The sequence below is a fragment of the Chinchilla lanigera genome, unplaced genomic scaffold (assembly GCF_000276665.1).
Source record: "Chinchilla lanigera isolate Chin_1 unplaced genomic scaffold, ChiLan1.0 scaffold00012, whole genome shotgun sequence".
Classification (NCBI taxonomy): domain Eukaryota; kingdom Metazoa; phylum Chordata; class Mammalia; order Rodentia; family Chinchillidae; genus Chinchilla; species Chinchilla lanigera.
The window spans coordinates 17191292-17209799 of NW_004955413.1; the positions used below are offsets into that span (position 1 = coordinate 17191292).

General features: G+C 37.6%; 1 protein-coding gene across 1 annotated transcript in view; it reads right to left on the reverse strand.

Annotated features, from left to right (window-relative positions):
- Window positions 1-18508, reverse strand: part of Gys2 (glycogen synthase 2 (liver)) — a 57839-nt gene that overhangs the window by 8950 nt on the left and 30381 nt on the right. The window contains exons 6-12 of the mRNA XM_005379062.2: window positions 15335-15452; window positions 15030-15150; window positions 12053-12159; window positions 11379-11438; window positions 10667-10745; window positions 9387-9500; window positions 3217-3343 (exon numbers count right to left, since the gene is read on the reverse strand). Coding sequence (XP_005379119.1) covers window positions 3217-3343; window positions 9387-9500; window positions 10667-10745; window positions 11379-11438; window positions 12053-12159; window positions 15030-15150; window positions 15335-15452 — 726 coding nt within the window. The remainder of the gene's footprint in view (window positions 1-3216; window positions 3344-9386; window positions 9501-10666; window positions 10746-11378; window positions 11439-12052; window positions 12160-15029; window positions 15151-15334; window positions 15453-18508) is intronic.

Genomic DNA, 18508 nt, shown 5'->3' on the forward strand with positions numbered 1-18508 from the left:
TAATCTCCTACCTCTTTTGTCTGTAACTCACTATTATTTGTCTATTTGTTTTCCTGAGAAACTATCTTGTAGATAACAATATGTAAAACAATAACCATTGATAATTTCTTACCACTTTGTCTGTAATTTGGTAAGCCCCCCTATTATTATGTTATCCTTCTTTTACTCTTTAAAACAAACAAAAAAAATAATTTAAAACAGAGTGGTTCAGCATCTATGGAATATTCTGCAAATTCTTTTCCCTATCTGTAAACCATTTTTTCTGGTCTTTGTCTTAGAACATTAAGCATACTTGCCTATCATTTTTGGTTATTAAGTTTAACCTTGTTCTATGGAAAAGCATTCTGGTGGGAAGGCAGCTGTTAGTTATGTAACATTCTTTTCACCCAGTAGAAATGAATTGCCACATGCCTCAGTCACTTACACATTTGGACGTTTTCTCCTCTATCTGTGATAACCTCTATAGTAAATTGCATTCCTTACTAAAAACAGTAGGAACAAATTTCAATAACAAAGTGTTACATTTGCTGGTGAAATATTTTGTTCAATACTCCATTAAATGAACTAAGATATTTATGGGAACATTTCATGAGACACTACTGCTACACAGGTAAAACTGATGCCAGTAACAGATTTTTGAGCTATAAGAGAGTAGTTCAAAATCAAGAGGAGTTAGATACATTTTTTATGTTTTGTTTCAAGAAGTAGTAATTCTTTGTCAAAAAGTTTTAACATTTTTACAGCTGTTGGCAAATTATTTTTGTTGGAACCTAAAAATAATAGAGTAGCATTTTATTAATATATACAGAGACTGAAGATTCTCGGGTCCTATTTTGTTGCAATTTTAATTTTTTATTGTAAAGAGAATTTTAAAAAACAATAAAAATAGTAACCTGCAGAACGCAATGAAAGCAATCCTCAGAAGGACATTTATAGCGGTGAATTCTCACATTAGGAAAACAGAATGAGCACAAATAAACAGACTAATGCTGCACCTCAAGCTTCTAGAAAAAGAAGAGCAAGTCAAGCCCAACTCCCAAAGAAGGCAGGAAACTATAAAAATCAAAGCAGAAATTAACACAATTGAGACTAAGAAAACAATACAAAGAATTAAGGAATTGAAGAATTGGTTATCTGAAAGAATAAATAAAATTAATAAACTCCTAGCCAACCTTATCAAAAAAAGGAAAGAAAAAACTCAACTTCATGCAATAAGGAATGAAAAGGGGGCTGGAGAGATAGCTCAGCGGCACAGTGCCTGCCTGGTAAATGTAAGGTCCTGAGTGTGATTCCCGATACCAAAAAAAAAAAAAAAGGAATGAAAAGGGTGAAATCACTATAGATTTGGTAGAAGTTCAGAAGATCATCAATATCTACTTCAAAAATCTTTACTTGCATAATATGGTGGAAAACACAGAAGAAATAGATTCCTAGAAACATATGAATTACCAAAGCTGAATCAAGAAGATATAAAAATTCTAAATAACCCAATATCAGTCAATGAAATTGAAAACATAATTAAAAACTTATCAACAAAGAAAAGTCCAGGTCCTGATGGAGTCACAGCTGAATTTTACTAGAAGTGTAGAGAGGATTTAACACCAATACTCCTGAAACTCTTTAAGAAATGGAAAGGGAAGCAATTCTGCCTAACTTCTTCCTGGAGGCAAGTATTACCCTGATACCAAACCAGAAAAAGATCAAACCAAAAAGGAAAACTACAGGCCAATCTCCCTAATGAACATAGATGCAAAAATCCTCAATAAGATACTAGCTAAAAGAATGCAACAAGTCATCATGGAAGATTATATACCATGATCAAGTGAGATTCATCTCAGGAATGTAGGGTCCTATTTTTATAGGATTTTAAACGCTTGACTTAAATTCTGAGGGAAGAATGCACAAAATAGAAATTTATTCTCTTCTTTCTTTTTTTCTGTTTTGTTTTTTTGAAGGAGGGTCTTGCTACATTGCGCAGCCTCATCTCGAGGGATCTCCCCAACCGGCTCCACTGCAGCTGGGGTTACAGGACAGCCCCACCTTAACAGGCTACTTTTTCCGTTTCTTCAACCTATTGTCCCCTTGCCTTGGCCTCTGCTGCCCCTTACTGGAGTTTCAGGCCATTAATGGCTTTGAGATGCAGAAGGAGAATTTTATTCTCATAATTGTAAATGAAAATGTTTCTGGAACCCTTTCTCTAACATCATAAATGGAACTGCATCTAATTGAGGAAGACTAGCTCTGATGACCACCAAGAGACTGGAAAGTCATTCTTTTAGTCTTTGTCATTGCCATTTATTTAAAGGGTTTGTTTCCCTTTTCATTCGTCATTTCAGTACTGATACACATTCATCACTCTTTTTTTTTTTTGTCTTTTTGAGACAGGGTCTCGCTGTACAGTTCAGGCTGGCCTTGAGCTCACTTTGTAGCCCAGGCTGGTCTCAAACTCCAAACGATCCTCCTGCCTCAGCCTCCCGAGTGCCGGGATTACAGGCGTGAGCCACCATGCCCTGCCACATTCCTCACTCTTGATCACAACCATGACACTAGAGGCCAGAAAGGACAACAAATAGTAGATCTGAAAATCCACCATCTCTTGTAAAAGAAAGGGTGGAGGGGAGCATGAGCTTTGAAAGAGAAGGATGTTATTAGTGACAATACCTATCATTAATCACTATTTTCTTGTAACAGTACCTCTTTTAGGGGGACAGAGATCTGAAGACAACTTTTCACTATACACCTTTTAATGCTATTTAATTATTTAAACACTTGACAGTGTTATTTATTACAAATAAATACATCTGTTAATTTTTTTAAATGTATTTTCTGAAATAAGTTTTAGAAAACTATATTGTTGGGTCATTATTTCTCCTACCACTTGTAGCTAATTTTTTCTCATATGTATCAAGTGGAGATAACTAAATAATATATAACCTTTATAAAACATTATTTTTTGTTTGCAATCCAATCAAACAATAAATCAGATGTCGACAAAAATATGCCAGCCATACAGTATGTACTTACATAATCTTGTCCTTGTTGTTAATGCCTACAAATCATAAAATTGACTCCTGAGATAAATCGAAGCAAAATAATTTTCAAAACAAACTGAAAAGTCAAAACCTTAGTCTACATTACATATCAACTTTAATATTATATACACAAATCCATATGAAATAGTATACTGCTCCAGAGTTGCTGATATTTTTCACATACCTGGAGTATAACCCCAGGGTTCATAGTATGATGGGAATACACCGAGATGACAACCGCGGACGAACTCTTCATAATCCATGGGCAATAGAGGGCTGGTGGAGGATAAAAACTCTGGGTGCAGAATTATCTATCAAGGAGAAAAATTCTAATGAGAAAAAGAAGAAAGTAAAGCAAAAAGTCCCCTCCATTTGGTTATTTTACTACTATAAGAATACTTGTGTTCTATATTCAATAGGGGGAGGAAGAGATAAGAGAAAAAAACTTGGTCTTTTTTCCCTCATTTTACTCCATTTAAGTAATAGTATCCATTCTGAAGTCGTGGCTTTCCCTCCCGTGTCAAGGCATGGCATACAAGAGTTCCCACTTTGCTCCCATACTAAACAGTATCTCCTAACCCTGCCTTGAGGAGCAACAGAGGTTATATTTTGTTCCCAACTAATGACCCCTGTCTCATTTATTAATTTCCCCAACTTGTGCAGAAGAGAGGGGAGCTGGTACATAATAGAATGCTCTGACGTACCCCAGGCCTGATGAACCAAGTGAAATGGAGCCAAGGAACAGGAAAGATGTTCTGGGAATCTCATCTAGATTAGGTCACATGAGAGGACCTCATCCAAGTCACTGTCATCTCACCTAAGGAGCAGCTGCCTCCTACTAGAAGTCCTTGCCTCTGTTTCATGAGGTCTCTATTCAACACAGCCAAGCGACCCTCTAAAAATGTTAGTCACAGCCAGATGTGCTGGAGCACACCTATAAACCCAGTAATCTGGGAAGCTGAGGCAGGAAGATTGTAAGTTTGAGCCCAGCCTGTACAACTCAGTGACTTAGACAAATCTGGTTGCAAAATTAAAAAAAAATAAAGGCCTAGGGATGTAACTCCATGCAAAGGCCCTGGGTCCAATCCCCATCCTGTTCAAAATCCCATTTTATTCAGAGTAAAAGGAAGCAAGTCAGCCAGGACCAGTATGCAGTTGTGTGCTGGTATTTAAACGCTGAGAAGCCCATATTTAAATAGGTATTTGTATATAAGTGAATTATAGGTTTTAATCATATAAATGATTTTTACTGTATTACTCCAAGTAATAAAAAAGTACACGTAGAAACCTGTACACTCCATCACATGTGCAGTGTACTCCTGGCTCCAGGCTGCCTCTGACTTTCAAACCGTGTGACCCCTGTGTGCCTGAGCGCTGACGCCTCTCTCTGGACTGCCTGGGCACCCTCCCCACTCTGGTACCTATGCAGGCCCCCCCTAAGAGCTTGGCAACAAATTGTTCTAAGAGGAAAAGGCAGAGGGCAACAAACAGACACACTGTATCTTCCTGTTTTATTCACAGAATAAGAATATTTATTCTTCCAAAGAGATTATTTTGAAAAAAAACCTCTAATTTGGAGATGTAACAATAATCATAACTTTTATAACACTACATGTGTCATAAACAGTTTTCACATCTATTACCTCATTTCATCCTAAAAACACTGTAAGCTGTGACGCACGGACATTCTCATTATCCTAATTTTAGAAATAAAGAAACCAAGGCAGAACAAGGGCCATTGGTTTATTAATTTTAAATTGATTTTATTACTTTATAATCTCATCATATGCCAAGAATTAAAGTAAAAAATGCTTTGAAGTCTTCATTTTAATGGAGAATTTTAACTCATTGATCTACAAGGATGCTACAGCCATTAGTTAAATCTCAATGGATCATGTTACACGGAAGAAGAAATGAAATTGTACAGTGCCTGGGGCTGGGGATTTAGCTCAGCGGCACAACGCCTGCCTGGCAAGCGCAAGGTCGTGAGTTCGATTCCTGGTACCAGAAAACAAACAAACACACAATAAAACGAAATTGTACAATGCTTGTAAAATGTCTAAAGCCAGTACCTAAAACTGATGACCTGTTCAGGGACAAGAATTACAAACGCGCAAAGTGGATAAATCACTTTCTTCCACAAAAGAGAATTTCAGTTCCTAGTGTGCAAAGTTAATGCGCTAGAAAAAGAAACAGACTACCCAAATAACTGTACTTGAGCAATAATCAAATCTGCAGGCGAAGGGTTCTATTCCCTTGGCAAAGAACCAGAAAGAGAGATTGGAAAATCATTGTTCCTGCTTTAGCATTTTCAAATTCAGGCGAAGTTGCCCTCTCCGAGGCCCTATTTTGTAACACAAGATGTCACGGCTCATTCATTTTGTCCCCAGACAAACAGAATGGCCGCATGACTCAATGAGCAACAGCCAGATGCAGAAGCCGAGGGCAGGGGAAGCGATTCTAGAGGCCAGCTGAAGGTTGTAGAGAGGATTAGGTGAGACTCCACTCTTGGCTCACAGCAGCCCTACTAGCAGGAAAGACGAAACAAAACAAACAAACAAAACGTTTGACTGGCTTTTGATTTATCTCAGACAGAAGTGAGGCTCCAGGAAGCTGGTTTATTTTCAGAGTAGTAGCCCAGCCCAACACCCACAAATTGAGTAAGAGGCAAGGATTTCAAGTCAGACAGTGCGATTACAAAATAGCTCAGAATTCCTTCAAAAGGTCCTGGTCCCAGAGATCTTGATTGACAGCCCCAGCTTCCCACTCCCCTCAGCCTATAGGCTGGCAGAGACAGTAGCGCCCACCCACTTTGTGCCTACGGGTGGTATGTCTAGTGGGCAATTCTTCCCTGTGTAAGCCCTGTTGCTAGGAATAGGTTATTAAAACCACTGAATTCATTTGCTCATAGAATGAGATACCCCTGTATTTGCCACTTGGAAACTTCTTTGGTGAATAGAAAGTATACATGAAGGTATACTGAAAAGAAGGGTTGCTACAAAGTTGTGTGTAGTAGTAACACTGACATATTTAAAATAAGCCAACAGCAAGCCACCTTCCATACGGGCATACACACAGCACAATAATAAGCACCTTTTACATGAAGAGAAAAAGCATGATAAAATAATTTTGTGTTAGTTGCAGACAGTGCTATAAAAATCGTTGTCGTTTTCATTTTTGTGTGTATCCGTGCATGTGTGTGTGGTTTTAGGTCCCTGAACTGACAAGCCATGCAGCTTGGTCTCGGACCACTGCTCCGCCCCTTTGTGCGTGGCTGTTCGTCAGCCACTTCCTGTATACTTTTGGGTATATCTGCTAAGGAATTTTTGCTAATCTTAGTTTTTCATTACATACATTTGACTTTTCTTTCTGAAAAGAAAGAAGAAAAAAGAAAGGCAGGAACAAAGGGAGGGAGGGAAAGGAAGGGAAGGGAAGGAAGACCGAGACATTTTGGAACCGCGCTGTAGTTTGTGGACCTTCCTGTCTCATTCTTCCCGCTCCCTCGTCACGGGTGTCTGACTGCATCTCGCTGTCTAGCCCGGCTTTCTACCTCTTTATGCGTCACAGGCATTTCCTCTAATGAGCCTTTTGTGTATCTAACCTGCCTGCACATCTGCTTCTGAGAGGCCCGTAACCGAGACAGCATCACTGCTTCAAAGAACGCACAGCCTTTCTGAACATATGGACACATAAAATTCTTAAAATACAATTTAATGGATGATTTATATAATTGCAGCAGATATAAAGTGCCTTGGGATTGCAGATAAGGAAACAACTGCTCCTCTCTGGCACAGAGGAAGCTGTTAGGGAAAGGAGCAAGGAGGACATGACTTGCAGGTTGGATCCCTAAGAAACTGTTAGAAAGACTGTGACAAGAGGATTTCACAAACGGATAACAGCATCGACAAACACACAAAGGTGTTGAGTGTTAATATGCATAGGAAATTAGTACTTGTCCATTCCTGAAAACTTGTTTCACTGGTATAAAAAAAAAAATGTAGGGCTCAGGTATGGCTCTGTGGTAGAGTGTTTGCTTCACATGTGTGAGACCCTGGGTTAAGAGGTCTTAATGTACAATGACTGCAATGCGAGAGCAAGAGACAAAGAGAACAAGTTAAACAAATTGCAGGGGACCTTTCAGCCAGTTTTCCCAAGAGTGAGAAAAGCGCAGACCATTGCCAGGGCCATGACCTACCATCCTTTCTCCACCCTCCCACATTTCTCCTTCCTATCCCTACTTATTGTCCGTGACTCATGCCGGTGTGCCATTTAAGTCCCAAACCTGTACTTTCTAAGTTCCTATTACACATCTCAGGTGGGACATCTCACATGTAACTCAAACTCATTACAACAAAAATTGAGTTCAGTTCATGACAGTACCTTCAAACTAGCTTCTCCTAGTCTTGCTTTAGTTTTTAGAAAGCGTTGGTTAGATCCTCAAGGCAGAAGGTGATTATCCTCGACTTTTTCTTCTCCTTACCAGTGTCCATTGGTGTCATGGCTTATACTTAGGTGTTCTCCCAAAGCCTCATGCACCCATAGGTGGAGCTATTCAGAGGTGATAGATCTAGTGTGTGTGAACATGGATTAAGCAAATATAACTAAATTAGTCAACTGATTGGTTTAGCATAGTAATGGCAAGGCCCACCCTGGATGTGGGCTGGCACCACCCAGTAGACCTATAGCTTGAATGGAATAAAAGGGAAAGGGAGGCTCCATGTTGCTGCTTGCTGCATCCTGCCTGTCACACCATGAACTGTTTCTCCGCCGTGTCCCTCAGCAACATGGCTGTGCTTCAGAACCAGCTGACGGTGGACTAAAACCTCCACAACTGTCAGCTAAAATAAACCTTTCCTCCTTTAACTTTTGGGTGTTGTGTATTGTGTCTCAGTGATGAGAAAAATAACTAAGATAGAATCTAAGAATAGATAATTTTTTCCAAAATGTTCTATAGCAAAGGATAAGAAAGAAAGGAACATTTAAATATCAAAAGGAGAAAGGGTTAAGGCAAAGTATATTTTCCAGTGTAGAGAGATTTAAGGCATAGTTGTACAAAGCAAGGAAAGAGGCTAATTCTAAGGAAGAAATCTTCAATATAAGACAATGTAGTAACTGGCCATGGAGGTGCATGCCTGGGATCCTAGCATCCTAGGAGACTGAGGCAGGAAGATCACAAGTTTGAGTTCAGCCTGGGAAACAACAATTTAGTGAGACCCTGTTTTAAAATATATACAAAGAGGGCTGGGGATATAGCTCAGTCTGAAGGCCCTGGGTTCAGTCTCCACTAGGATAGAGAAAGACAGATAGATAGAGAGAGAGAGAGAGAGAGAGAGAGAGAGAGAGAGAGAGAGAGAGAGAGAGAGAGAGAAAGAAAAGAAAGCTAGAGATGTAGTTAAATGGTTTTGTGTCAGCTTGGCATGTAGGATACCCTTGATTGAATCCTCAGCACCCAAAACAAAAACAAAATTTAAAAGTTGCGAGGAAAGAGAACAGACAGAACAAGTTTCCTAAGGTTACAAGAGTGAATGAAATGTCCGAACTGGAGGGGAAAATCATCACAATGTTTATTTGAGGCCACTGTGAAAGACACTGAGGAAGCTCATAACTAATTGAAGTCTCAAGAAAATCATCTGCTAAGAGTGAAAGGAGAAAGGAGAAATGAGAGACTTTAAAAAGATTGGGAGCAGCTTATAACGATTTGATCGTAAACACAGATGAACGGAAGTGAGTAAAGTTAAGCCATGATCCGTTTATGTGTTGTCCTCCTCTGCCGTCCACACAGGTACCCTGGCGGACATGCAGCAGGCTTGGTAAATATCGCGAGATTAAGCTCCACAATGGAGAAACCAGGTTCGATTCACGTAAATACTCTCAGCAGATCATACTGCCTAGTTGTAGAAACTCAAAGGTCAAAAGAATTATCTGGTAAGTAGAAAATTAGATAAAAATCATCCTCTAAAACCCGAAGCTTTTTGTATCATCCACTTAAATTGAATTTTATCAGGAAGAAATGACCATAATTCATATTAGGACTACATTTATTAAAGTAATTCTCAGAATGTATTTGTATCATTGAGAATTAGGAGATTTTTCTGATGCTTATTGATAACACTGTACAATGAAAACAAAGGTTAGGATTATAACTCAAAGCCATGAGAGCATCTCAGCTTTCAAGAATGATATAAAATATTCGTTATACTCTAAGTACCTAAAACAAGAAGCAACCAATTTTCCTTAGCGATGCTTTAGATATTTCTGGTAGAGGTTGAAACAGCTAAGAGAAGCTTCTATTAAATTCCCCACAGATACAGTCTACGTCATCTGGAAGCACTCTTCATAACCAATTAGTTCTACCTTGACTCTGTCGGAGCGGCTGTTGAAAAGCCTGAGGCGTCTAATGGTGCTGAGGATGGGATCTGTGGAGTCATCGATCATGTTGTGAGTCGTCACGGGCGGCAGAGAATGTCGCTGGAGTAGCGGGAGGAAGAAACTGTCAGTCATGGAAGGAATTAACGAGTGTGACTAATTTCAACCACAGGCCGTTGACATTTGATGCAACCTTTAGGTGCGCAGTCTTTTGTGATGACGAGATGGGGATGACTAAGTTTCGTGTGTGTTTCAGAGGATGATAATCACTTTGAGAACTTTCTGCACAGACTGGGAGCACACGAAGCTCTTGTTTTCACCCACACCCACTACAGAAAGGCCGAACTTCCTGACTGCCTCTGGGGCTTATTGGGAATATAAAGGTGTCTGGAATCTTACTCAAGGTGAACTTTACTGGAGTCCTCTAGCAGAGCGGTGTTTTGGTTCCTGGCAACTCACCATTGGGCCAAGAGTTTGGGTGCATGCCTAAAATGTTTATTTTACTTTTCCTTTTTTCTGCCATAATTTCATTCAACTGAGAAGATTCACATTTTTCCTACTATGACCAACTCTATGCCTTTTGAAAAATTTAATAGGTTTTTTGTTATTACAATGTACAGTTTTTCAACTGGACACATTAGTTACCAGTGAATTTTGTAAGTGGATACAAGGACAAATTCCATCATTTTTAAAGATTTTTTGTTGTTCTTTCTGCTTTACTTTTTTATCAGTACATGTTTGTGGTATATAAGGAACACAGTCATTGTCAGGAGTTAGTACACGTACATTTCATATCTTAATCCTTATTACTTCTCTTCCCTCCCTTCCTCCCTCCTGCCCCTCCCCTAGATCGGCTCCTCACCTGCATACCCTCTGTTCCCTGTTTTCTGTCATCTGTCTTTTATTTTCCTCTTGAAATAATTTATACTTTGGATTGCTCATACAAAGAAAAGCCATACAATACATAATGTGTGTTTGATTTATCTCACTTAGAATTTTGGTCTCAAAGTGTATCCATTTTCCTACAAATGATTCAAGTTTTCCCTCATTGTAGCTAAGTTTTATATATATATAAATATATATATATATATTTAATTTAGAAAGAAGCCCATAAAAATACTCCTAAAAAACATACAGAGGCTTCATTAAAGTGACCATGTTAAAATGGCTTCTAACTCTCAGCTCTACAAAGTTTCCCAACTGGCATATTAAAATATTGACTTAAAGTAACTTTAATAATCATGAGAGATGGTGGGTACTTTTTTTACCTGAGTTGAAAATATGGCTCTTTTCATAATTGTTAGGTCATCTCGATCCAAAATACTATTCATGTCAGGAATTTCTCCTCTGTGAAGAAAATAATATTAACAATAACAGCAAAAGCAGCTGGTAGAAATTAAGTGCTTTCTAAGTGGCAGACATATATACTATACATTTCATTTATTTGAAAAATATGATTAAGTATTAATATGTTAATATAGATTTAATATATAGGTATATATTATATATGCATGTTATATATATAAATTCATGTACATTTTGACTTGGCATCTCCCTTAGCTTCAAACTGGAATCTTAACTTGTAATGATTCCTCCCTGACAAAGAACTTGCTTGTATATTCATATATGCTCTCCTGCACACAAACTATTTTCTGGTATTTTTCCAATAAAAGATAAAATATTGCTTACATGATATATTACATCTCCAAAAGCTCTTAATTTCTTTATATTTGAAACAAAATAAATACGTGATAGTATCTAATTATTATTATTTTGTGTGTGTGTGTGTATGTGTTTGAGACAGGGTCTTGCTACGCAGTTCAGGCTAGCCTTGAGCTCACTTTGTAGACCAGGCTGGTCTCAAACTCACAACGATCCTCCTGCCTCAGCCTCTGGAGTGCTGGGATTACAGGCATGCGCCACCACTCCCGGCAGTATCTAATTATCAAGTCTGAAGTATTACGTCTCCTAAGACCATACCTTAACAAGCCATCATAGAGTTTCTTTCCAAACTTTTCCTTCATTGAATGTGCAGTGTCCCTGTTTGAAATAGAATGATTTCCAATATAGATGGTATCATAACTTTTCATCTTCCTTTGTCATAACCATGCTGTTGCTTCATCACCGTTCTTTGAAATTACAGGTCTCTGTTATAGACTCTCTTTTTTATTTGCCAATTTAACTTACCTGAGGAAACAGGACACTCCGACCAGTACAGAGAGTTTAAATATCTTCTGTTTGATCGTAATTGAGGGATGGTTGAGAGGAGGGAGGAGGAGGGCTGGAGGTATAGATACAATAAGTTTGGGGATTGGTTGATAATTGTTGATTCCAGGCTGAGTATAGAGGGAGCCATTATACATGTAGTTTAAGTACCCACAATAAAAAGTTTAAGACATATGCAACCCATCTTTAAAGATTTCTGCAGAGGTTTCTCCTTCCACAGTTACTCACTCCCAAGTTTTTCTAATAAGACCCATAATGTCATAGGCCAGGAGCATGCCAATGGCATCTGACACAGGAGCAAAATGGGGAATCTTTAGAAAAATAAGTTCTAGGTGAAATCTCAAAGCAAGTTAAAAAACAAATCTGCAGTTAAAAAACAAATCACTTTACATTCACTGCTGGAGAATCTTCACTAAACCTGAGATTACCATAGCTGCTTCCGCACAGCCTGTCCTTTGAGGGTTTCCACGTTGAAATTGTTTGTCTTGGCAGGCATGATGAAAAACACTACCACCGTGACGTTACTTTTATGCATCTGACGAGAGATTAGAAAACACAACATCAGCTGTCAAAGATTAAAAACACATGTGACAGATGGACCTTAAACTTTGAAAAATACTGTTTTGAAATGTCATTAGGAAGACCAAGATACTTATTTGTAATTCACAGAAAAATTACTTCCATCTTTCCAAGGCTTTTTCAGGAAGTTTTATTTGAATCTCACTTGCAATCAAGATCTCACAATTAACAGGCTGAAAATTCAGAAACAAAATATTGAATGGCGATGATCATCTAAAATAGGTAACAATTACTATTGATATCACAGCGCTTTTCCATAGTTAAAAAATAACTTAAATGTAAGCTAACATTACAAGGCCAAAATTAGTTCTTTAAAATTTCAGATTAGAAATTTGATGAGAATTTAGTCCTAGTTTGTTTTTCCACATTTTTTTAGTTGATTCACACTGATTTGCACAAAAGATTGTTTACATTTTTCTGTTAAATATCTTGATTGTTATTATGTTACATCCTAGTTTTTAGGCCTTAAGTAAAAGAATAAGCCATATGCTTATCTGTTTGGTATAGCAGGCTATTCCAGGGCATTTAAAATATATAATTGAACCTCATCCCCATAATAATCATGTAGGCTAATATCAACAAAATAATTAATGTTTTTAAAAAAGGCATGAGAGGTTTAATGCTTTATCTGAGCTCCTATAACAGATTAGTAGCAAAACTACTACTAGGAATTTTCTAAATCTAAAATCTATGATTTCTTTTCCTCTTCCCACACACACTATTGGCCTAGTCCCTTTCCAAAGGAAATTATGTATCAAGCAGCTTTGGAAATAAAAGTATACAGTTATCTAAAACTGTAAACATATAATTTTTATATATTGTGGAAATGATAGACTTGTCTCCTGAGTGTGGGATACTTTACCATCATACACAGGGTCTCTGCATTCTAGGACCTGACAGTATATTTGGGAAATCTGCAAAAGTCACAAGATAGGAAATGCGTCCCAGGAGTAGCCAAGATGGTACCCAAGAATAAATGTGCTATATGGGAAAAAAGTGCTTGCTTTTAGCTTTTCTAAGCAATGTAATTACCTTTGATGCCTAGCATAAAAGCAATGGATTTTTTTAGCAAAGTAAAATAAATACGTAATAACTTTAAGGGTAGATTTATTGATAATGTTTCTGAAATGTTATGCTTGATGTCATTATGAGTTCATTCATAAAGCTTATTGAATGAACAAATACTAGGAACTATGAAATGAGATTGTACCAGAATAAGCTTTTTGGCTTTCAGTTCTATTTTTTTTTACTCTCAAGAAGTATTTTAATAGCTGACATAAGAAATCAGTCCACAGGTGAGTGAGCATAATATGTATTGACAGGATGCCTAAGTGAAAAAATCTTCCAGGAAGGAAACTCATACAATATGGCACCAAGTATGTGTTATAATGAAAGCTCTATGGGATTAAAAATGACTAACTCAAACTTGCACCATACCTACTTAAATGTTAATAAATTGTTTTGGAAAAATAATTACGTTCCAACTATACAAGTGAATGTACATTACATAGAATATACTTTTGAGCAGCTGAAGAGAGAAGTAAATTGTGATTGAAATGGTAATTCTAATTTATTCTCTTTGATAATGTTCAATTTTTATTTTTGAATGATTAATGACAATTATAGGCAAAGATCTTAAAACTTCATCAGGTTAAAAAAAGCCAAATGGGAAACTTTTGCAGGTGGGGTTTTTTATTAATGTACTGCTCCCTTAATGTAGTTTAAGTAAATCTTTTAGTATACTTGGCACAATATGTGCTGTAAGGCAAGGATAAATCTTTGTCCAAGGAGAAAAAAAAAAAATTAGTCAGAGGACAGCACAGAGCTCAGACCAGAGACAATCCAGATTTTCTCAGTGTCTTAACAAGACTGACATTTTACAGTAGTTCTTGTGGGTATTTCCTGTTTTCTGTTCTATATTTTCATGCAGTAAGATTGGGATCTAAACTAATCACTGTGATGAACAGCTATGGTGTGGTGGTATTTTCTATAGTTGTCTCAGGTAAAGTTTCATGGCTGAATTTGTTGGGAAGCTGTCTTAAGGTCCACCTTCCTAAGCAAGACCTGGTTCCACACTGCTGGGTGTAAGGACCTCTTTTTCCTCCTTTACGTTTTCAGGTACTGTAGAGGCATACTGCCTGGATTAACAGTTAAGCTTGGGGAGTAGGCCTGGCTGGTGAGTTACGAAGGAACTGAGTTTGCAAAATCCATCCTGAGTTTGCATATTCTGTCCTGAGTTTGCATAAGCTGTGAGTTCTTGCTGTAGTGCTTGGCCAACCAGCAGGTAGCACGTGCTTCTCTCAAGCACTGCGTCTCTCGGTGTAGCACAGCCATGGTCACAATTTTGTGATTAGATGGCTCAATGTATACCAAGGGTCAGACTTACAACACCCCATTTTAAATACTCAAATGACATCTTTTATTGCTGTTGAGGTATATCCAAGTTACATCCTCACTTGCTTTAAAAAAAATGAGTAACATTTTGCTCTCCATTTGCTTGAATTCTCTGTGTTTATCCTGCAACTGATTACAAATCTCTGTAACAGAAAAGGGATGTTATCATGACTTGTGAAAACCCAGCACATATAATGTGAGGGTCTCTTTTAAAAAACACTTGACCACACAGACAAATTGCACAGCGAACAATGTAATATTCAGACCTGTAAACTGCGAGAACAGAGCTATGTTCAAGATCAAGTTATCGTTTTAATCTTCAAAATCATATCTTCTTGACAACTCTTTAAGAAGCCGGAAAGCCTTTCCCATCCCACAAAAGAAAGTCCTCCTTACAAGAGCATCGTCCATGCACACATGGAATTTTCTTACCCTCAGCAGGAAGTTTAGTCTGGATAAGGATTCTAGGAAGATGTCGGCTCCTTTGTTGGAAAACTCGTACCTCCCCGCAATGAAAAGGAATAAAGTCTTTTCAAGATCAAAGTCGAGGTGACTAAAACAAAACAAAACAATTTTGAATGAAATAAAAGCAACACAACAAGCTGTACCCATGAATCCTGTCAGGTACAAAGGGAGCTAGGAAAGAAAACCATTTACCATAACAAAGTTATGGTAACACCTGTTCTCTAAGTGAAAGCTCCCATGCTCATTTTATAGTTTTAATAAAGAAAGCATACCCATAGAAATGACCTCGAACAAAATCTTGAATCCTGGCCTTGTACATGGCATGCAGATTTTGAAACTCATGCACTGCTGAAAACTTCTTAACGTTCAAGCCATTTGGAGTAATTACATCTGGAGAAACAAACAAAAAAAAAATCACCAAAATTCTCCTTCAAGAAGGGGCACCATTGTGTGTGTGAGGGGGAGTATTTTAAAATCTATTAAATGTCTATTAACATTTGTAGTTTGTGACTACCACAGAATCTAAAATTCATAAAACCAGGCCAGGGATGTAGCTCACTGGCACAAGCCCCTGCCTGACAAGTGGAAGGTCCTGAGTTCAATCTCTGGTACCAATAAAATAAAATTTATAAAATTTCAGAATTTAACCTTTTAGTTGAAATAAGAAATTAGGACTACCTGATCTAAATTATAATGAGAGTGACACAAATTTCCATTTCCAGTTCCTTTTTTTTCCTCTTTTGAAAATTGATTATGCAGATGAATAGGTTTAATGTTAGAAGATTTGTACATGCGCTTAACGTATGTTGATCATTTCCCTCCCCAGACTTCCTAGCCTTCCCCTCTAGTTTCACAAGGGGGAAGTGGTTCTATGCATATATTTTGCTTACATCCATGTCCCTTGTTACTCTCCTTTATAATTTACTAGTTTTAGTTTCTTCTTTCTAATACAACTCATTCATTCTTCCCAAAGCATTTTGTTGCTCAGATTGGAAAACATTCTTGGTTTTCCATTTTCTTAATCTATGACAAGAGCAGGCTTACTACTCAGAGCATGTGATGGAAGCCACTTACTCATTTGATTACATGGGTTATCACATTTCGAAGCAGGGAAAACAAAAGCATGAAAGACAAAGCTATATAAAAAATCTAGCACATGACAATGGAGATTTGAGCTATAATCATATTACATTCTATTGACAAAACATATAATTAAAAGGCTATTTTCTACTGAACTGTAAAATTCAGGAATTAAAATGTGACACCCCCTCCCCCAAAAAAAGGCTATTTTCAGCCAGTTGTGTTGGTGCATGCCTGTATTCCCAACACTCTGGCCCTGTCTCTAAATAAAAGAACAAAAGAGCTGGGGTTGTAGCTTAGCATGAAGGCTTTGGGTTCAATCCCTAGTACTGCCAAAAAAAAAAAAAAAAAAAGAAAAAAAAGAAGAAGAAGAAGAAGAAAATGTCTATTCTCTTGACATGGTTTTATAAAATAACCCAGTCTTCTTGATCATTTTTACTTAAAAAACTAATTTTTATGATTTTATAACTTCATAATCAGGCATTTACTGTACAATCACCCCATAGGGAATTGGTTCTAGGACCCTGTTGGATATCAAAGGCTGTGGATGCTCAAGTCCTTATACAAAATGGTGTAGAATTGCACATAAACTACGCAGCTCCTCCTATGTGCTTGAAATCATCTCCAGATTTCTAATACTACCTAATGCAATGGAAATACTATCAGAGCATTGTTGGGCTGTATTTTCAGGGAAATAATACAAAGTACAAGTTCAGTACAGACAATGTTTTCTGTATATTTTTTTATTCATGATTGCTTGGATCTATGACTGCAGAGCCCTCAGATACAGAAAACTGACTATTCCTTCACATAAAATCTACAAATATTTGAAAAAACTGTTTCTGTACTGAACATGCATTTTTAAAGCGATAGCATTAGAGTATTTCAACTATACAAATTATATGTATGTGTGTATATATATGTATTTATATATGCATGCTCACAGTAAAACAGTAAAATGATTAGGAAGTGAAATCTCTTTGGTATTTATATACTTATGTAATTAAAACATTATATATCAAAAGTTTAATAAAGGCTATGTTTGACAACCAGTTCCTGAAATTTAACAACTTGCTCTTGCAGGCTAGTATAAGCTAGTTCTAGGATACCACTGCTTATATGTCTTATGAAATAAAGAGAAAGGAGAAAAAGGAGAAAGGATAAAGGGGATAAAATAGTTAAAATATGTTAAATGCTTGAGATGTTAGTAAGAATTGCCCCCTCAGTATTCTATAGCTGTGACGAGGTGGAGGCCAAGGAGAGAAAACAAAGAGACTGAGAAAAAGCAGCTGCTTTTGCTGCAGCACTAAGAGAAACAGACCCTAAGTCTGGTTCTGGGGCCCCAAGAAGAACTCAACAACTGCATTCATCTGCTACCACTGTTAAAAGCCAGGTCACCTCAAGAGGAACTGCCCTAAGAGGCCCCCCGGGCCATGCCCTGAATGCAGAGGTGACCACTGGAGATAGGTCTGCTCTCTGAAGTGGAGGCCCCAAAGCTCAGACCCATCCTACCAGTTAGTCTAACAGGAATGTGGGGGCCTGGGGCATACTCTGCCTTCTCCCTCTGGCCAGACTGTCATCTCCATGGAGGAGCCCTGGGTAATCATGACTATGGAGGAACAAGAAAACAGCCTATTGCTAGACAGGTGCAAGTCTCTCGGTCCTTCTTTTCAATCCTGGCCTTCCTACCAGCTGTCACACCTCAGTGAAAGGAGTCACTGGTGAGGAGGTAATATGCTATTTTTCACAACCATTAGGCTGTAACTACTTCTTAAATCTTTCTTGCATAGCTCTGTCTTCCTGAGAAATCACTTTGAAGATACCACCATGTTTTACAACCGCCATTGATATTTTCCTGCTAATCTGTCCATAATTCTGTAATGTTTGTATTGTCCCTATGCTATTTCATAAGTGGATGTATGTTTATTACTATGTGTTTCCTACAACAACCACTGAGAATCGTCAATGAATATTCAATTGGTCACTCATGTATAGCTCTGTTTATTTTCTTTAGAAACCACTTTGAAGATACCAAAGTATAGTACAGCAACCATTAATAATAACCTACTACTTTTGTCTGTAACTCACTATTATTTGTCTATTTGTTTCCCTGAGAAACTATCTTGTAGATAACAACATGTAAAACAACAACCGTTGATAATTTCCTATCACTTTGTCTATAATTCAGTAAGCCCCCCATTACTATGTTATCTTTCTTTTACTCTTTAAAGTAATTTTTAAAAATATGTTAAATACATGTACACATACACCAAAACAAATCTCAGGGCCAGGGATATAGCTCAGTGGCACATGTGCTTGCCTGGCAAGTGTAAGGTCCTGAGTTTGATTCCCAGTACCAAAAAAAA